This window comes from Trifolium pratense, linkage group LG3 (genome assembly GCF_020283565.1).
Source record: "Trifolium pratense cultivar HEN17-A07 linkage group LG3, ARS_RC_1.1, whole genome shotgun sequence".
Taxonomy (NCBI): domain Eukaryota; kingdom Viridiplantae; phylum Streptophyta; class Magnoliopsida; order Fabales; family Fabaceae; genus Trifolium; species Trifolium pratense.
This window is the reverse complement of record NC_060061.1, coordinates 41,074,549-41,096,773: the sequence shown is the minus strand read 5'-3', so window position 1 is coordinate 41,096,773 and position 22,225 is coordinate 41,074,549. Positions and strand designations below refer to the sequence as shown.

Genomic DNA, 22,225 nt, shown 5'->3' with positions numbered 1-22,225 from the left:
CGATTTTCGCCACTTAAAAATATTTAAGGTTTAAATGCATTTTTGATCCCCCTATTTTCAAAATCATGAAGTTTTGGTCCCCCTATTTTAAAAACCAACTTTTTGGTCCCCCAATTTTAATTTTTTCAAAGTTTTGATCCCCCATTCCATTTTGAAGTCAATTTTGCTTATGTGGCTTTGTTATTAATGATGTGGCAGCGCTTAGTAGACAAATTTATAATACACCTCATTGTTAATTTTTTTAATTAAATATTTTTTTAAAAAAAATAAAAATTTAATGTGTTCATCATCTTCTTCGTTGTGTTCATAATATTCATCACCACGTGTTCATTATTTTCACCAGTTTCATCAAAATCCCAAAAATTTTAAAAACACCGTTGTCAAAATTAATTAACTCAAACAAATCAAAATTATCTTCCATAAGCATTAAACATATTCATCATCTTCAAAAATCAAAATCCCTAAAATCTCAATATACCCTAAATTTATCAAATCTTGAAAATTCCCAAAATATTGATTCCTAACAAAACTGGTCGTGGTTGAACCAACCAGGGTATTGGCCGGTTCCTGGGTCAACTTGAACCTCCTGATATTGTTCTGAAAACACGATTATAAAGTACAAGTAATTTAGAGAATTCATTAAAATTCTGAAAACTGTTTTCATCTTTTTTTTTTCTTTCTTATTTTGATTAATTGTCCCTTATATCATGATGCTTTGCGGTTGATAAGGCGTTTTGCCATCCATTATAATTTTGTCTAATAGGCGTTGCCACATCATTATTAACAAAACAACATAAGCAAAATTGACTTCAAAACGGGATGAGGGATCAAAACTTTGAAAAAATTAAAATTGGGGGATCAAAAAGTTGGTTTTTAAAATAGGGGACCAAAACTTCATGTTTTTGAAAATAGGATGATCAAAAGTGCATTTAAGCCAATATTTAAAAACCAAAATATCTATATTTCAATTATCAATGACCAACATTGCATAAGCATGAAAGTAATTAATACTCTCTCAAGCATTGCTCTTGGTTTTGTGGCTAGCAAGTTCTCATGATTTGAATAAATAATTTACGCATTAATTGAACTTTTAAGCAAGTAGAGAAAAGAGGGAGAGAGGTGGTTTCGATGTGAAAGCCCAAATCAACAAAACAAACATTCACGTTGGTTGAACCCTTATCTCAAGGAGTCTTGGTCCATGCATGTTAGGATTCCAATTAACTTCTTTTCTTGACAAAAGAATTCTAATTAACTTAAACAAATTGAAGTGAATATCCAATGCTAACAGCTGTATTACAACTTAATCTGTTATTCAAGTGTGAAAACTTCAACTTAGACTCTATAAATAAACTTCAACTTAGATTTGCACATGTATACTATACGTTATGTGTGTATATAAAAATAAGATTGAAGAGTCAATGTGTACGTAAAATCTACACAACTGCGTGAATTGCCAACCCATCACGCGCCTAGCCTGTGTTTGACCACCGCCAAAATACTAGTAATTATTAAAAAAAAAATCATTTATAACTAGATCTCTCAAGTAATTAATGAGCTCCTACCAAGACAATTAGTTTAAGAGAATTCAAGTTCGATTTTATGTGAAAATAATTCTTGGTCAAGTTTTTTAAAACTTGGGCACAACTCCAGCAATAAGAGTGAAAATCTTATATCTTTTATCTTTAAGTATCTCCCTATTTCTGTTGACAAATGTTGTAGTTGGCACAAATGGTTATAACGATCTCCTTTTATATAAAGGCAAATTTTGAAGCCAAAGAACACACTCCAGTCACTTTACACTTTCACTTCTCCAACACATATTTGGCTTGAGCGTTTGAGTACTAATGTGACATGCAAATACCTATCACCACCATAACTGTCTCATATCTCACCATTAAAATCGTCCAATTCTCTGTTAAATCTTATATATGTTATCTTTAAGTATCTCTATTTCTGTTGACAAATGTTGTAGTTGGTACAAATGGTTATAACTGTCTCCTTTTATATAAAGACAAGTTTTGACACCAAAGAACACATTACAATCACTTTACATTTTCACTCCTCCTTAAACACATATTTGGCTTGAGCGTTGGGAGTAATAATGTGACATGCAAATACCTATCACCACCATATCTGTCTCAGATCTCACCATTAAAATCGTCTCATTCTCTGTTAAACAAAACAAACTATAATAAACTTCTACAATATCTTAAAGAGGCGTGTTATATAAACACAAAAAAGTTGACAAAAATACAACATTATTTTTTCTTCACTCACAGCACGTATATCGAGATGTGCAAAAAATATTTAAAAAAGCAAAAAGTGTAGTTTTATTGTATTTTTGTTAAAAAAATGTGTTTGAATAACACTTTTCTATCTTAAATAAGACAAACTAAATTTCTCAAAATAACCCTTTTTTTTTATCATAGAAATATGTATCTAACCTTGACTTCACTCAATTTACATGTGAAGTATATTATAATATATGATCTCCATTGAAGAAATGGTTACCAATTTTCTTCTTAGAACATCAATGTACGTAGAATTAATATATTATTATCAACTCATACTTTACATTACAAAGAAAGACATGTGCATCTAGCTAATTAATAATATTCTACTCTACATAGACAATTAACAATTGAAATCTCAGTCCATATTATAATTATAAATACAACTTTTAGGTTCATTCTCTTAAACACCAAAGCTCAATATATATATTAATCGTTCTGCATATACGTTTCATCATCCTCTTCATCATAACAAGTTAACAACATCAATAATTATAATCTTTATCTTCCATCAAATGGGATCAGGTTCCTCTCCTTGTGCTTCTTGCAAATTGTTGAGAAGGCGTTGCATACAAGAATGCATCTTTGCCCCTTACTTTCCTTCTGATGATCCACGCAAGTTTGCCATTGTTCATAAGGTCTTTGGTGCTAGCAATATCAGCAAAATGCTGCAGGTTTCATTCCTATATCTCTTCATTACCCTGAAATTTCTTATTGATCTCCATCAATTATTTATGTAAAAAATTACTTATGTTTAATTAGTGTATGTTTGGTTTCAATTCTGGAGTAGCCAGAATTGATTCTGTACATGTAGAATGGATTCTGACTTGTTTGGTTCCTCAAAAGTAGAATTGATTCTGCCTCCAGAATGGATTCTACTTGAAGCTAGAAATTGTAGCTTCTCATTTTAGAATTGATTTTTACACTCAAATTCTTTGTTCAACTCACTTTTGTATGAATATATCCAAACATAAATCAATTCTATCAAACTCAATTCTATTAAAATCAATTATGTCAAACTCAATTCTGTCAAAATCAATTCTGTCCACCGCAAAACCAAACACATACTTAAGCACTTATAACATAAACACTTATCATATAAGTATATAATTTTTGTTATTCCTATAACAAAAGATAAAATAAGGTCAAACTATTTTGGGTAAATGATCATTTACCCCCCTGCAAAATAAGCAAATTTTCGTTTACCCCCCTATGCAGATTTTTTTTCTGTTTACCCCCCTGCAAAAAATAGATTCCCTCATTTTGCCCCCTAGGTGTACAGCAGGACATGTGACTGTGCAAATTTGCTGACGTGGCTTGTACACGTGGAAAAAATCATTTATATTTATTTTTTAAATTCCATGTCACATAATTTTTTTTTTTTAAAAAAAAATCCTACAAAAAAAAAAAACGAATTTTTTTTTCCCAAAATTTAAAATAAAATTTCCTACAAATAATTTTTTTCCTACAAAATAAAAAAAAATAAAAGATTTCGTACAAAAATAACTTTTTTTGCATAAATAAAAAATTAAATTTTCTTATTTTGTCCTCAAAATAAAGAATTTAACGATTTATTTTCAAATATCTTTTAATTAAAAAAAATAGAATCTTTATTTTTGTCTGCGTAATTTAGTGCTGCAATATAGTACAAGCTAAGGTTGCTGCACAATTTAATATCACATAAGAATTGAAGCATAATTTTGCTTAATTTTTTTTGCTGCATAATTTAATATCACATATAATTTTGGTAGAAGAGGAAAACACAAATAAAACTTCTTCTTCTATTTTTTTTTTAATTCAAAGAGATTAACAAAAAAAATAAAGTTTTGTTTTTAAAAATTAAAGATTATGTTTTTTTTAATTTAAAGAGATTTGAAAATAAATCTTTAAAATATTTAATTTGGAAATAAACTTTATTTCGGAGTAAATCTTTATTTTGGGAGTAAAATAAGAAAATTCATTTTTTTATTTTGGGAGGAATTTTTTTTTTTTTAAATTCGTTTGTAGGAAAACAAATATAATTTTTAAAATTTTGTAGGAAAAAAAATTATTTGTAGGAATTTTTTTTTAATTTTGGGAAAAGAAAATAAGAAAATTGGTTTTTTTATTTTGTAGGAAAAAAAATTTATTTTTTATAAAAAAAAAATCTGACGTGGAATTTTTTAAAAAAATATAAATGATTTTTTCCATGTGTACAAGCCACGTCAGCAGATTTGCACAGTCACATGTCCTGCTGTACAGCCAGGGGGCAAAATGAGAGAATTTATTTTTTGCAGGGGGGTAAACAGAAAAAAAATATGCACAGGGGGGTAAACGAAAATTTGCTTATTTTGCAGGGGGGTAAATGATCATTTACCCAACTATTTTTATATATGATACAGTATAATTTATTTTCATTATCGATTTTAGAGAGCTTATGAAAATAAGTTGAAAAAAAGTATGACATTGGAAAATGATAATTATTTTGGGTCAATTTTTTAAATTTAAAATGTGACAATTATTATAAGACAAATGAATTAGATTTTACGAAGAAGTACATGTACTTGATGTCACATGGTAACCACAATGTTAGTGTTGGTGACCCTTAATTAGTGTGACATAGAATCACGGTCAAATGCAGTTAACGTAACATCGATCGTAACTGCATTTGTGTCGCGGGAAAACATATCTTCTCCAGTGAAATATTCGCTGGATGTAGTCCAATGTAAATCTCTACCTTTTAATTTTGAGTCATATGAAGGTATGAATAGTATACTGCAAATATGGAATGAGTGGCTGAGATGTCACTTTAGAAAAAAAATCCACGGGAGAAGATCCGCTCTCGTGTCACCGAGAGAAAAAAATACTCCGATGTCCCAATCCAAATCACAATCATAGACCTTTATTTGAATTTAAAACCTTACTACACATATTAATTGTTCCAAGCCCAAAAACTCTTGTGAAGCATGTGCTAACTTTGAGTCTACATTAACATTACACAATCTTTATAACCCTAGTCTATATGTTTTTCATCAGGAGCTTCCAATTCATCAAAGAGCAGAAGCAGTAAACAGTTTAGTTTATGAAGCAAATGCAAGAGTGAGAGATCCTGTTTATGGATGTGTTGGAGCCATATCATACCTTCAAAGTCAAGTTTCACAATTACAAATGCAACTTGCAGTAGCTCAAGCAGAGATACTCTGCATCCAGATGCAACAAGACTCTGCCACTGTTACTGACTCATTACCAACACATGTTGACCAAGATGACAAATTCATGCTCTTATCTGAAAATAATAATTGCTATGGAGTCCTTCCACAATATCTCAACTTTCCATCTTCTTCTTCATCATCTTCTAATGTATTCCAAGATTATGAGCCTCTTAAGAGTGAGACTTTTTGGACTTAAGTTTGATAACTAATAATTAATCCTCAATGAATATTTGAACTTTTTTATTTCTCTTATGATGTTCTAATTAGATTTTTTTTTGTCTTAACCTTTTGATTTTTGATTAATTCAAAATTTAGTTAAGAGATACAAAAATTTTGGTCAAGATTGTTTGAATGAAAGATTGTCTTTACTCTTTTGTAAACATATTTAATCTAGTAGTGAGGGATTCGAGTAGTATGCATGAAGTCATGGATATTCGATCATCTGCTCCTTTGTGAAAGAAAAAAAACACACACATGAACTAGTAACTTTAGTGCAACCTTAACTAATTAACACACACTAATTAGTTTGTCTGTCTTTTGCCTCTAAGTGTTTGATTGATTTGCTCAAAAAAATAGGAAAAACTTTTAAATTTTTGTTTGACTTTATATCTTATAAAATGTCTTATATATTCGAACAGACGTAGTATTGTGTTTAGTGTACTTTAACAAGAGTACAAGAGGTACTCTCACTGTTTCAAAAAAACAAAAAGAAGAGGTACTCAGTACTCTCACTCCAACAAAACAACATAAAATTGCATAGTTATTTCAATAAATCCTAAACGGCCTACCTATACTATCGACAATACCAAGTCTCAAGCTAAAGTTTCGCAATCTCAATACTCCCTCCCGTTCTTTTTACAAGAAACATTTTAAAAAAAGAGTTTTTCTAACCTGTGCAACATTGCACAGGATAAAAAATGAGTAATTAATGTTTTCTTTTCTCTCTCCCTTATTTTTCTCCTAATTTATTAAGTTGCAACTAATGCCTATTTTTTTTCTTCTTTTCTTTCTCTCTCTTCACTCACTCCCTCTCTCTCTAATAATCTCAAGCTCTCTTTTTTTTTTCTTTCTCTCAAAAACACATTCATGTGTTTATCATGAATAGCAAGAGCATCAGCGGCGGACCACCACCCGGACTAGATTTCGGTGGCGTCTCGCAAACGTGCCGTCCGACGGCCGCCGCCCAAAAAAAAAACCGCTCGGAACCCAAAACAAACCACAAAAAGACCCAAATCAACCTCAAATCCCTTCTAAACACTTATTTACTGTTTTTAAACACAAATTAAATCTCAAACAACGAAATCTAAACAAACAAATCAAAAGCCAAAAAAATTATTTTGTTCTATTACCTCTTATACTTTTTAAATTTCTGTCTTTTTGTTCTTCTATTTTTTTTGTTTTGTTTTGTTCTTTTTTTTTTGGTACAATGTTTTGTTCTCTTTTATTTACTGTTTTGTTTTTTATTGTATTTCTCAACCAAATTTGAGAGAAAGAGGAGAAGAGAGCGTGAGATTAGAGAGAGGGAGTGAGTGAAGAGAGACAACGAAAAAAAATAGGCATTAAGAGTTGCTACTTAATAAATTAAGAGAAAAATAAGGGAGATAGAAAAGAAGGAATTAATTACTCCTTTCTTATCTTGTGCAATGTTGCAAAGGTTAGAAAAACCCTTAAAAACATTAGGCTTAAATATCACATTAGTCTCTGTATGTTCCGGTTTTTTGGTTTTAGTCCCTGTATGTTTTTTTTTTAAACGGTCCCTGTATGTCCAATTCCTTTTGGTTTTCGTCCCTTCCCTATCAAAAGTGATGATGTGGCTAACGACATGACATGTGGCATGCTGACGTGGCAAATGAAGGACTAAAACAAAAAAAAAGTTATTATTGAAGGACCAAAACCAAAAAATAAAGTTTAAAATCCCTAAAATAAAAAAAAATGCTTTTAGTTTAACGTTTTTTAATTTTAAAAATAAAAAAATAAAAAAAAAACAATTTTTTTTATGTAAGACAAGTTATATTATTAACAACTTTTTAGTGCCTTAATGATCACTTGTTATTAGTTTGTGCAATATTAAGGCTCTGTTTGGATTAACTTATTTTTGAGCTTATTCAAACAACTTATACAATATAAATTAGGTTTTATGCTATTTTATAAGTTCACACTAGTAAAAATTGTATTTTATAAGTTATTTTATCATAAACTACCTTGACAAACTTATAATACTCCATATTGGTGAATTAAAATAAAGGTATAATAGGAAAATAAGGAGCAAAAATACACTTTCTTAATATTATTATTTTTTCTAAAATGTCAAGTAATTTAAAACCAATGGAGTAATACATAAAAATTACATAAGCTGTTTGCATAAACTCAAAAATAAGCTAATTCAAACAGGGTCTAAGTTGATGTGCAATTTTAAGCACACTGTCATTATAGCCATATTTTTTAGCATGTCCTAAACCAATTTTAGTACACCGTGAACAAGTTTTTACACTATAGGCTTATGGATTTTGAATTTTAACACTCTTATATATATATTTTAAAGAATAATGCTAGCAACACACTCTTTAACAAACACACTCCAACACACTCTCTTTTATTGGGTGAAATTCATATGGGTCCCATAAAAAAATGTGGACCCATATAACTTTTATGGGACCCATATAAATTTTAACCAATAAAAGAGAGTGTGTTAGAGTGTGTTTGTTATTGGAGTGTGTTGCTAGCACTTCTCATATTTTAAATTTTGTTTTCTATTTGAAAAAAATTGGTTTTTTTAAAGTTTTTTTTTTTAAAAAAAAAAAATTATTTTAGGAATTTTGTTTTTATGGTTTTGGTCCTTCATTTGCCACGTCAGCATGCCATATATCATGCCGTTAGCCACATCAGCATTTTTGAGAAGGGAGGGACGAAAACCAAAAGGAATTGGACATTCAGGGACTGTTTTAAAAAAAAAAATACAGGGATTAAAACCAAAAAAACGGGAACATACATGGACCAATGTGATATTTAAGCCAAAAAATTACACATACAAGGAAACACATTGTACATAGTTATTTTCATTTAATATTGTTATAAATTTAAATTGAGTCAGGATCCGTTGACACCAACTAGTTTGACACCAAATGTTACACCTCTCAATAACGTTTTAACCGATATAAATTTTATAAAATCCACCGTTGGATTGAAAGTTTACATCATATAGATCATTTGTGTAAAATTTCAAATAAATCCAAAATCATTTGATATGTTATTGAGATACATCAAAATTAACGGTTTTTGTATTTTTTTAAATGCCGTTAATCTTTATGTGTCTCAATAGCATATCAAATGATTTTGGATTTGTCTGAAATTTTACACAAATGATCTATATGATGTAAACTTTCAATCCAACGGTGGATTTTATAAAATTTATATCGGTTAAAATGTTATTGAGAGGTGTAACATTTGGTGTCATACTAGTTGGTGTCAACGGATCCTGACTCATTTAAATTTATTCACATGTACCCTTATTTAATTACTCTTAATTCAACTAACTTATTTTGAATATTCTCTCCTATAATAAATAAGAGCATAAGTGAAATTAAACATTTAAAACATTTCAATTTGGGGGGGCTAATTTAGCTTCTTAAAAAAAAAAATTTAAAACATTTGAAAATTGGTCAAAGTTTCTTATAAAAATGACCAAAATTTTTCTTCAAAGTATTCCTTATAAAAAGGACCGAAGGGAGTACTTGCATTCCATATCACCAGTAGCGGAGCTAGGGGTGGCAAGGCTGGGCCATGGACCACCCCAAAAAATATGAAATTACTAAGTACCCATAGTAATTTAATAAAATTACAAGTATATGGTATTTATATTTGTGTGCACATAATGTTAATGATTGAAACACATGGCTTAGTTGGTATAAAGCGCTTCTAGTGTGGAGAGGTTTGTAGGTTCAACGCCTGCAGCAGTTTGCAATATTTTTTCCTGACTCCGCCACTGCATGTCGCCTCATAGCATGCAACACATTTTGTCTCCATATTAGAAGTAGCAATCACAAAACTTTAATTTTCACATTCTTCCATGAAATTGCTCCTGGAGCTAGTTGTAAAACATACCAAATGTGGATTTCCATTGGTCTGCATATCCCATAAATTCATCTCTACCCTCATATGCTCAAATATGTAAAAAAATACAATAGTTTTTGATAAAATGTCGCATTTTAGGGAGGTTGGATGAGCTACATCCAAAGAAATATATATCGTCTCTTTCCAAATGTTATTGTCATTTATTTATTGGACCTAAAATGGGCCTGGAGTCCATTAAGAATATTTTTGCATCGAGATTTTGTTTCGATATAAAAACCAAATTGAAGGAACTGGATTTCTTTGGTCATCTATATTTGGAGATTTTTTTGCCGTCAACAATTGGGAGGGTGCTGAAACCACTTGATGACAGAAGTAACCACTAAATCAGACTAGACGGTCCAATCGACCAGATACTAATGGTGAAAAAAATAAATTATAATAAAAAACAATTCCTTTTTCAAAAGAAGTTTATATTTAGAAACATGTAGAAATAAGAGATAAAGCAATGATAGTGAGATAATAGGTATATATATATATATATAGGGGTTTTCTAACTTAGACCCTAGTTAGGTCTAAGTTAGCAAGGTGCACCTTTTGAGTTGGACAAAAATACCCATTTTTTTTTTTTGAAACAATAGAGCAACTGGGGCATGTATGTAATTTGCATCATAAAATAGCGCGCCCCCCAAAATAGCGCGCCCCCCATGCAACAACAACAACTATTACATTTTTTAAATTTCTTCCAAATTTCGACCTCATTTTACGTGCGAATCGAACGCCGATTTCAAAAACTAATACCGGAAACCTTTGTAAAATTGAAAAACGATCAAAATCCATATAAGGAACGTCGAGTTTCGTTGAGTATTGAGGGAGATCGAACCGGGTCAAAAACCGGGTCGCGCGACCCGTTTCTGCATAAAACGGGTGGGGGGGACGATGAACAGTGCGCGTCGCCCACGCCCACTCTCACCGGAGGCGCGTGGGGGCGCGTGCGGCCTGAGGGAGGCTCTATTTTTTTTTATTTTTTCATAATAAAATAGTAGATAATATTCTGGAAATTTTGGTATACTGTATGAAATTTTTGGAGACCTGAAACTATTTTTAGTTAATTAAATGATTAAAAAGGTAATTAAAAATATTATAATTCCATAAAAAATTTCCAAAATTTTATGTAAAGTACTATGAATTATTTAGAACCCTCTTGTGTACCTCACTCTCCCTAGTTCAAGTCATGAAATTATTTTCACAAATTCCGCTGATTATTTAAAACCATTTAACAAATAATAATAATAATTTCATAGATTTGTACTCTGAAACCAATTGTTTTTTTATTTGTTTCTAATAAAATATTAGATAATATTCTGGAACTTTTGGTATATTTTATGAAATTTTTGGAGACCTGAAACTATTTTTCGTTAATTAAATGAGATAAAACGGTAATTAAAAACTATTGTTTGCTTCTGAAACCATTTAGCTGGTACTATGGTTTCAGAGAGTTGTACTTTGAAACTATTTTACTGGTAGAATGGTTTCATTGAGTTGATTCTTAGTTATTTGCTTATGAAACCATTTAGCCGGTAGAATGGTTTCAGAGAGTTATATTCTGAAACCATTTTGCTGGTATAATGGTTTCAGTGAGTTGATTGAGTGGTGCGTGTTAAATTACAACACACAAGTAACGTACTTAGTACGATACACATAATTTAAAATGCAATAGAACATATAAATAACGAGATTAAGAAAGTGAAAAATTATGTTTATATATTACTATGAAACCATTTAGCTGGAAGAATGGTTTCAGAGAGTTATACTGTGAAACCATTCTAGCAGTAAAATGGTTTCAGAAGCAAACAATTAAGAATCAACTCCCCTGAAACCATTCTATCAGTGAAATGGTTTCAAAGTACAACGCTCTGAAACCATTGTACCAGCTAAATGGTTTCAGAATGGTTTCAGGAGCAAACAATTAAGAAATTACTCACTGAAACCATTCTACCAGTAAAATGGTTTCAGAGCGTTATACTGTGAAACCATTCTACCAGCTAAATGGTTTCACAGTATTATATAAAGATAATTAAAGGTAGTGAAAAATTGAGTTTTTTTTTTGTGTCCAAATCAAACGAACCAAGTCTCTATTTGTAGACAAAAAAAAATTATGAATTTTGGTATAAAAATAAAAAAATAAAAAATTAATTTACAACGAAATAATTGAGTTTAAAGTATTAAATGAAAAAAAAACACGCCAACCACCCAGCAGTAGACACGTGTCCTGCTTTTTTGAAAATAAAATTTTCTCTCTCCAGGCGCAGATCTAGTGTGGTGCACGCGCTGGCTTATCATGGAGCTGGATGATCTAGACTGTCTGATTGATCCGACAGCCATGATGAGATCATCTCTTGGCCGTCTGATGGAAATCAACGGTCTGTAACGGTGGTCCTGCGGTAGGCGCGCGACACTGGATCAGCGCCAATATGTTTTTTTTTTTTTTTTTTTATAAAAAGAAAGGGTATTTTTGTCCAACTAAAAAGGTGCACCTTGCTAATTTAGACCCAACTGGGTCTAAATTAGCAGCCCCCATATATATATATATATATATATATAGGGGTTTTCTAACTTAGACCCTAGTTAGGTCTAAGTTAGCAAGGTGCACCTTTTCAATTGGACCAAAATACCAATTCTTTTTAATTAATTAACCAAAATACCCATTAGTAGACGCAGATCCAGTGTCGCGCGCGTACCGAAGGACCATGGTTACAGACCGTTGATTTCCATCAGACAGCCAAGATCTGATCTCATCAAAACTGTCTGATCAATCAGACAGCCCAGATCATCCTGATCCATCAGATTCCAGCGCCTGCGCCACACTGGATTAAAACCTGGAGAGAGAAAAATTTGCTTTTTAAAAGTAGGACACGTGTCACACAATGGTTGGCTGGGCGTGATTTTTGTTCATTTAATACTTTGAACTCAATTATTTCGTTGTAAATTAATTTTTTATTTTTTTATTTTTATACCAAAATTCATAATTTTTTTTTGTCTACAAATAGAGACTTGGTTCGTTTGATTTGGACACAGAAAAAAAAACGCAATTTTTCACTACCTTAATCTCATTTTTTGTCTACTAAATACGTTACTTGTGTGTTGTAATTTAACACGCACCACTCAACCAACTCACTGTAACCATTATACCAGGAAAATAGTAGATAATATTCTGGAACTTTTGGTATATTTTATGAAATTTTTGGAGACCTGAAACTATTTTTAGTTAATTAAATGAGATAAAACGGTAATTAAAAACTAATGTTTGCTTCTGAAACCATTTTACTGGTAGAATGGTTGCACATAGTTATATTCTGAAACCATTTTACTGGTAGAATAGTTTCAATGAGTAATTTATTAATTGTGTTTGCTTCTGAAACCATTTATCTGGTACAATGGTTTCAGAGAGTTGTAATCTGAAACCATTTTGCTGGTAGAATGGTTTCAGTAAGTTGATTATTAGTTATTTGCTTCTGAAACCATTTAGCTTGTAGAATGGTTGCACATAGTTGTATTCTGAAACCATTTTACTGGTAGAATGGTTTCAGTGAGTAATTTATTAATTGTGTTTGCTTCTGAAACCATTTATCTGGTACAATGGTTTCAGAGAGTTGTAATCTGAAACCATTTTGCTGGTAGAATGGTTTCAGTGAGTTGATGTAAGGTAGTGAAAAATGAGATTAAGGTAGTGAAACAAAATTAGTTTTTTTTTAGTGGATGAAACAAAATAAGGTGATATATATTTTAGTGAGATAAAAGTAAATTAGTCATCCACTAAATTTAAATTTTAGAAACAAAATTAGTTTTTTATTGCCCCATACTCTTTTTAACTAAAAAACAATTTTATGTGTAGGAACTTTACATATATTATGCAGAGTCGGAGTTTAAATTTCAGACACTCCATTTATTCAGGTTTAAGATAAATTTTCTAGCATTAAGTTAATGTACCAAAAGAAAAAAATCTTATGTTTAAAGTTGGAACAATCATAGGCTGAAACGTGGCTGGATGTCCAAAATGAACAAGTTTGTTTTCTTGCTTTTGGAAGCCACTAACTGACTAACGTCCTCTGTTATTTTGTTGCAATTATTTTATTTTCTTTTATAAAAAGTTACAATTATTTTTTATTATTGATTCCATTTTGTGGTTACATTTTATGATTTTGACGTAGTAAGCTTTTTCCATTGTGGTCACTTTTATCAATTTTCAACACGTGGTTTCCTTTTGTCATTTTATAATTTGTTGCCTTTTGTTTAGGAATAGGGATGACGATGGGTAGGATATGGGTAGGGTACTATAGTATCCATTCCCATACCTGCAGATTGAAAAAATATTGGTACCCATCCTCATATCCGCGTTGGTAACAATTTTTGTCCCCGTCCCCATACCCTATGGGTACCTAGATACTCATACCCGTACTCGTTACCCGCATTTTTACTATAAATAAATTGATCAATTATAAAATATCATATAATTTTAATAGAATTAAAAAAATTTCAAAGATTTTAATATTGACTAATAAAAATTATAAACAAAATTATTACTAACCTTATGTAAAGTTCATATTTATGTTAAATATTCACATTATTTTTATATTATGTTATAAATAAATATTTTTATTAAAAATATGTAATAGTTTAGTAGAGTTGTATTGTTTTAAATTGATTTACATATATTATAATATAATAATATAAATAAAATAAATAAATATATATTATGCGGGCATGGGGCGGGGTGGGTACTAAGGTACCCGTATCCGCACTCATACCCGTTCATTTTTGCGGGTAATTATCCATACCCGTGCCCGTACCCAAAATGCGGGTTTTTACCCTATCGTTGTGGGTAATTTTTGCGGGTACCCTCTGGGTATGAGTCAAATTGCCATCCTTATTTAGGATAATTTTTTTCCAAAACATCCTATTATTTTTGTGAGTCGTGTGTAGTTCTAAGAACATTTTTTTTTAAGTATTTAAATTATAATCACACCAGTCTATTCATGTGGTATTTCTTTTTAATGCTGACTATTTGCATACAAATAATATTGCAAATATCAAGATGTTACTTTTATTATTTTATTTCAATTTTATAGATTTTACAAAAATTACTCTCTCCGGTAAGAATAAGTTTATTTTTTCGATTCTGTTTCAATTCAAAGCAACTTGAGAACTACCAAAGGAAACATTAAGTGGAAGTTGAACCAATATGTGATTGAAATGAACTCATCAATGTTTATTTAATTTGTGTAAGTTGAACTGTTGAACCAATATGTGATTGAAATGAAAAAGAATATAAACACTAGTGTTTTTTTTTAAAACAAGAAATGAAAAAGAATATAAACACTCATGTTAACTTGTGCCCTAAGGGCACATGTTAAGCTATCTAAAAATAGTAATATAGCATTTAATGATACAAAGAATTTAATGTTTAGATAATTGAATACACCACAAGTTCAATAAATTTTTTCCACATTTATCTTCTTAACATGTGCCCTTAAGGGCACAAGTTAACATTCTCCTAATAGTATTTATATCCCAATGGTGACTAATTGAGGTGTGGCCCAAGGAATATTCCGTTTTGTAAACGGTGGACCACACACTACTCTTGAACATCACGCGTCGCCGTCCGTTCGGCCGGCTGTGGCCGGGCTTGAGTCTGAATGATGTGTTATTTTTTAGTCACAAAATTAATTAATTTTTATTAGTTAATTAACAGTGGTCAAATGAGTCATTAAAACATGTTTAATGTTTTAATTACACATCGATTCATCACTAGCCCCAATCCGTTCCGTTTTTAAATGGATATTTTTTTGTCAATCCACATTTTTTTTTATAAGAAATCCACATGTTTTCTTTCTCCACACGATTCGCTCCATCCGTTACGACTCATCTTAGGGACATCGAGGTTGATTGTCTGCTTTGCACAATTCGAGCAGTATCATGAAATGTCTTAAAGAGAGCGATCTAGTACGCGACTCGACCAGTAATTTCTTCGGTTCCAATCTTTCGAAAATCTTTTTCAAACATAAAAAACAACAGGTTTCAAATGTGAGACATGGTCCCTAGCTATACCCTATCACAGAACACTAGTTGGAAGCAGATTTTTAAAAAATTATCACGGAATCGGAAAATCTTTAACAGGAGATATATATCAATGCTTTTTCCAAAGAAAGGAGCAATACATAATATTGTTTTTTAAACAAAAGAAGAAAGTCATGGAGGCCAACATCTAAAAAACATAACATAAAATGAGAAAGAGATATAAAAATGGAGGAAACAAACAAAGCTTCCTTAAAGAAAATTAGGCAAACCAGTATTTCAACAATGTCACTTCTTAAAATAATAGGGCGATTATCAAACTATCAAATATCACTAGCTGGACACCCGTGCGTCCGCACGGGGACGCACGGGAGTCGCGGCGTTGCCGCTCCTCACTTGGTAAGATGAAAGGATATAATATTCGGTAAAAAAAAATAGAAAAAGAACAATGGTAAAACCATCACAAAAAAACTTTAGGTCTCCGTATTAATTTAGGAATATAAATATAGATAATGTAGAAATTATGAAGAAAAAAAATAGGCTACCTTATTAATATATTAGTAAAAACATAGGTGTTGAAAAATCACAAAAAAAAACTTATGTCCATGTATTAATATATAAGTATAAATATAGTCCCGTAAAAATTGTTAAAAAATAGGCAATCATATTAAAATGTTAGTGAAAATATAGGATAGGTCTCGCAACAGTCATCAAAATAATTAGGTCATCGTATTAAATATGAGTATAACCAGAAAAATTGTAAAAAAAAATAGACAACTTAATTTTTATTTTATTTTTGTTTCAAACAACTTAATTAATATATAATTAAAAGTATAAGTCCCGTAGAAACCACACAAACAAAAAAGTTTTCATATTAATATATGAGTTTAAATATAGGTCCCGCAGATGTTATAAAAGAATGGGCAAATTTATTAATATGAGTAAAACACATAGGTCCACATGTACCAAAAAAAAAACACATAGGTCCCCAGAAATCACACAAAAGATTAGGATCTCGTATTAATATATAATTATAAATATAGGACTAAAAAAAATAGTAAAAAATTGAAAACTTCACTTGATAACATAAAACAGTAATTTATTGGGAAGTAGATTAAAAGATTAAAAAAATAGAAAGATATAATAATATTTGGTAAAAAAATAGAAAAAGAACAATGGTAAAACTATCACAAAAAAACCTTATGTCTCCGTATTAATATTTGAATATAAATGATAATGTAGAATTTATGGAAAAATAGGTTACCTTATTAATATATTAGTAAAAACATAGACCTTGTAAAAACCACCAAAAAATTAGGTCCTTGTATTAAATATATGAGTATAAATATATCCTTTTAAAATTATTAAAAAATAGGTAACCTTGTTAATATGTTAGTGAAAATATAGGTCTCATAAAAATCATCAAAATAATTAGGTCACCGTATTAAATATGAGTATAACCCGTAAAATTGTAAAACAAAATAGGCAACTTAATTAATATATAAATAAAAGTATAAGCTCCGTAGAAATCACAAAAAAAAAGTTTCCATATTAATATATGAGTATTTTATAGGTTCCGTATATGTTATAAAAGAATGGACAAACGTATTAATCGTATTAATATGAGTAAAAAACATAGGTCCCGCATAAACCACACAGAAGATCAGGTTATCGTATATTAATATATGAGTATAAATATAAGTTCACAAAAAATAGTTAAAAACTGTAAATTTTATTAATAAGAGTAAAAATATAGGCCCTGCGTACGTGTAGAGCTGTCAATTTGTTGGGCTAAGCAAATTTGGGCCCAGCCCCCAACATAAAGGGGGCCTAAATTTGATAATCATAATGAGCCCCAAAAAGACTAAGCCCCAAAAAGACTAAGCCCCAAAGTTAAAACATAGGCCCCAAGGCCCAAAATGGGCCCCAAAGCCCAATTTTATCCAAAAAATCTGAGAATTAATTTTTTTTGGGAATTTCGATAACAATATTGTAATTAAGAATTGAAACCAACAGCTAAAAGTAGTAACAATATTGCCATCTGGGAATTAAGATTTGTGTACCAATATCTGGTGTTATAAACTTTGCTCAATCAAATAATTACATTTTGTTAAAACAAAATGATCACTTTAGTTTCTGCTGGATTACCCCATCAGATGAGTCGAAGCATCGGAAACGAAAATTTTAAGAATTCTCGGAAACGAGAATTTTCGGAAAAAAATTCCTAGAACTCACTTAAGTTTTTTTTCATCTAACACATCAAATTATCAAAATCCTCATACACTCGTCCAAATATAAGCGGGAGATTTACACATAAGAACACAGTCACATAGTAGGAAAAAAGTATACTAGTAGATATAAAATAAAATTCTTTGAGTCATTATCGCCGCAGTGTTGCAGTCGCCCCTAGCGTTGCATTCATCCATGTTGAGTCATTGTCGCCGCAGTGTTGCAGTCGTCCACAATATTACTTTCATCATCATCTTAAAAAATCATCAATATATATAATTAGAATAAGTGTGCAATGAATTGAAACAGAATTGATGCCATAAATGCAGTCAAACTCACACTACTTTGATCTACTACTTATAACAAAAGCAAAAAAATTGTAATACCAAGTATTATTACCATTTATATATTCAGTAAAGCCGTGCAACCAATTTCGAGTGCAAATCAACATTTGGATGTGTTCAGGAAGTGTGGAGCTTCTGTATTTGGTAAGAACGCGTCCACCAATACTGAAAGAAGATTCTGATGCCACTGTAGTGATGGGAATACTAAGAATATCTCGTGCCATTATGGAGAGCGTTGGAAATTTTTTCTCATGAAGCTTCCAATAAAGGAGTACCTCAAAATCTTCGGAGTTTTCTTCTTCAAGTTGCATGGGTTTATCCTCAAAATATAGTTTCTTCGGAGTTTTCTGCTTGTTTCTTCGGCGGAGAAGATGCATTATGCGTTTTGGGTTTCTCGTTTTTTTAGCCCAATAGTAAGGCCCCAAAAGGGGGCCAATAATTTAAAAAGATAACACAGGGCTGGACCAAAAATAATTTGTTTAAATTTTTTTAAAAGGGGGCCAGCTATATTGGGGCTTTATAGGGGGCCAAATAAATGGGCCCTTTAAATTAGGGCCCTATTGACAGCTCTACGTACGTGTATGATATAAACTGTTGTTGTTTTGTTTGGCACACCTTGTGCCAATCAGGACTCATTATTAATAATAAAATTCATTTTAGTTTGTTCAAAAAAAATACACAGGCACCGCAGAAATCACACAAAAGATTATATCCTTCTATTATTAATGCATGAGTATAAATATATGTCAAGAATGAGCAACCTTATTAATATATTAATAAAAAAATATATGGCTCGTAAAAATGAACAAAATAATTAGGTCCTTGTATTAATATTTGATCTAGTATAACCCGTAAAATTATAAAAAAAATAAACAACTTTATTAATATATGATTAAAATTATAAGTCTCGTACAAATAAAAAAAAAAGGTTATCTTATTAATTGATGAGTATAAATATATAGTCCTACATAAATTATTAAAGAACATGAAATCTTATTAATAAGAGGAAAAACATATGCCACTTTTTGCTTTTTCATAGCCGCCCCACAACAACAACAACATAGTAAACCCTACTTTTTGCTTTTTATTCTTGTTCATCTTTTAAAGAGGGGTGATTTTGGATCAATTTTGATCTAAAATCACCCCTTTTTGATTGTTTTATATATTTTTTTTATTTAAATAAGTGATTTTTCACACATTCTTATGTTTCATTTGAGTTTTCTTTTGTTGTTCTTGTCTGATGTTGTTTTAATCCCGTCTTAGTGCAGAGGTTTTTTGTCTTGAGTTCGCGTCTTGGTACGGTGTCCGGTTTAATTCCGTTGTAGTACAATGTTTGTTTTGTTCAGATTTGCAGATTTGCTCCGATTCAGATTCAGTGCAGATTCACACGTACTCTACTTACTTGAATAAATGAATATTGTTTGTTGTTAGTCTAAAAAAAAAAGAAAAACATAGGTCCCGTAGGATTCACACGAAAGATTATGTCCCCATATTAATATATGACTATAACTCGTAAAATTATAAAAAAAATAAACAACTCTACTAATATATGAGTAAAAATATAAGACCCGTAGATATATCCATAAAAATTAGGTTCCCGTATTAATTTGAATATAACCCATAAAATTATTAAAAAAAAATAGGCAACATAATATTTTAGTCCTTTTTTTTCTCCAATAATTTTCTTCCGCATAGAAAAATCTCATAAGAACGAAAGTCATATATTTCTTATTATATCTTTCTTGTGTGATTTGTTTATGGTTTTATTTCTCTGACTCTTTGTAAACTTTTGTAGTCTACTTCGGTACATCTTGTGTTGGAGAGGTTTTCTATGTTAATATATCTCATTTTGGTTTGTTAAAAAAAATATTAGTCCTTATATCAAAAACAAAAAATCTTTTAAAAAAAAAACTTCTAAAAAATGTCATTTATTTTTCAACTATTTTCAACTTTGTATTTAATTTTTACTGTTTTTTTAAAACTAAATGTATCATTCACGCGAAACTGTAGAGAATAATCCTCTTGAGGTAACTGACAATTTTTATTGTTTTTGTCTCACCATTTTTTTACAGGAGTTTTTCAGTTTTTTCCCACCATATTCTTGTATTAAATTAATTAAATTTATTGAGTTGAACTACAAATTGAAAATTAACTTAATTAAATATTGGATTGAAGTCCATAAATCAAGTTGAGTGAATCTAAAATAACAAAACATAAACAATAAATGATAAAATTACACTAAAGAAAGGGTTGGACTCAAATAAAATATCATTAATAAATGGAAACAACATCATGTACCTCTATATTGTAAAAAAAATAAACCATACATTTGTTGTCATATTTGGTATAATGCACTCATGACGTTGAAATAAAGAATTTCATTAAATCTCTCTTTTTATTTGTAATGAATTTTACTCTCTTATTATAAAAAAAGAAAAAATAAATAAACACTTCCCCTTTCTTCTTTTAACTTAACTCATGTTAATTATATGTTGGTTCCAAAAATATAACAAATTAATTCATATGGCTTAGTGGTAAATCTAATAAGAAGTGTAACTAAAAGGTTAAGGGTTCGATTCCTACTAAGAAATTTTTTAGCATTTTTCTACTAACTTTTTTTAATAAAGACACAAAATAACCCTGAATTGATTATGTGTCAAAAAATCAAAAAGGGGCAAATTAGGAATTTCATATGTACCTTCTTTTCTTATATAGTAGATTAATTAATAGAAAGACCTAGCTAGATGCAAGTAATTGGTCCAACGATTTTTTAACTTTCAAGAAATGGTTAGCTGAGACTTGACAATAAAATACACAATGTATTAACGGAAAAATTAGAATTAAGTAATCGAACACGTCACAAAAAAGTAATCTTAATTAAATGTTAAATGCGCAAAATCATGAAAAATATAAAATAGATGGGTTAAAATGCAATTTCAGATAAAACAGAAGAATTAAAATTGCATGTAAGTCTTTTTAAAATTAAATTTAGAAATTTATATCATTACTTATGGATCATGTTAAATAGTGTCATTTAGGCATTAGTTAAAAAAGAAAAAAAAAATTAACTTTTGTATTGAAAATAACATTATTTATATTTTTGAATGATTGACTACACAAATTTCAATAAAACTTTCTTATATTTAGATTTTTTTCCTAACAAAATATGGATTAAATATAAATTTTTTAGTGCAAAAACCTCAATAGTTCATTTTTTTTTTGTTGATAAATTAAGAGCATTTACACATAAAGGTAAGGGAAGACATACCAACGTTGTTGGCATCCATATCCTTCCTCGTCCTCCAATTATAACTCATATTATTATTAAAAAGTAGAAAAAGATATATCAACTTCTAGTTAATCCTAAAAGACAACATATAAGTCATAGAAAAAACGAGCGAATGAATCGATTGTCAACACGAAAACGGTCCACGTACCTACCATATATTCCCCGTAACAAGCAACAAGCTATGAAGCTTTTTCAAGCAATACAGTCTGAAATCAATGACTGATACGGATATTGAAATATCAATCTCTGACTAAACAAATTTAGTTGAACATCCAAAGCAACCCAGAACAATTTGAAAGCTAGATCGAGAGATGGTCGATCGATGGAGCTGGCACCACGAGTCTGAGAATCTCCAAAATAACCATTGAACCCCTTAGTGCGACGAGCGACACCACCGCCAACACAACGTATCCACACACAACTAGCCATTTCGAACATTATTAGGCCGAGGCAAATCTTGAAGAATCTGGATCGTGAGTGGATTCCAAACAATTAGTAAACAGAGATGATCTACGCAAACTGATATATATATATATATATATATATATATATATATATATATATATATATATATATATATATATATATATATATATATATATATATTTTAACAAGGGTGTAACAAAAACCAAACATGTTCCTCGCCGCAAATCAAGTCTGCAACTAAACGAATAACATGCTTTATTCTTCATCTGACACAAACCAAGGGCCACCAAACCTAACAGCGATGGATAGGAC

The 22,225-nt window shown here is 30.3% G+C and overlaps 2 protein-coding genes across 2 annotated transcripts; one reads left to right on the top strand and one right to left on the bottom strand.

Annotated features, from left to right (window-relative positions):
- Positions 1 to 2,721: 2,721 nt before the first annotated feature.
- LOC123919025 (LOB domain-containing protein 12-like) lies at positions 2,722 to 5,707 on the top strand. The gene is made up of 2 exons (XM_045971247.1): positions 2,722 to 2,965; positions 5,307 to 5,707. The coding sequence occupies exons 1-2, from the start codon at positions 2,807 to 2,809 to the stop codon at positions 5,676 to 5,678; spliced, it is 531 nt and encodes a 176-aa protein (XP_045827203.1). The 5' UTR covers positions 2,722 to 2,806; the 3' UTR covers positions 5,679 to 5,707.
- Positions 5,708 to 17,673: 11,966 nt separating this feature from the next.
- On the bottom strand, positions 17,674 to 18,518 carry LOC123916933 (zinc finger BED domain-containing protein RICESLEEPER 3-like). The gene is made up of 2 exons (XM_045968524.1): positions 18,254 to 18,518; positions 17,674 to 18,108 (listed from the first exon to the last, which is right to left on the bottom strand). Exons 1-2 carry the CDS (start codon positions 18,507 to 18,509, stop codon positions 18,044 to 18,046), a joined length of 321 nt encoding a protein of 106 aa, XP_045824480.1. The 5' UTR covers positions 18,510 to 18,518; the 3' UTR covers positions 17,674 to 18,043.
- Positions 18,519 to 22,225: the final 3,707 nt, after the last annotated feature.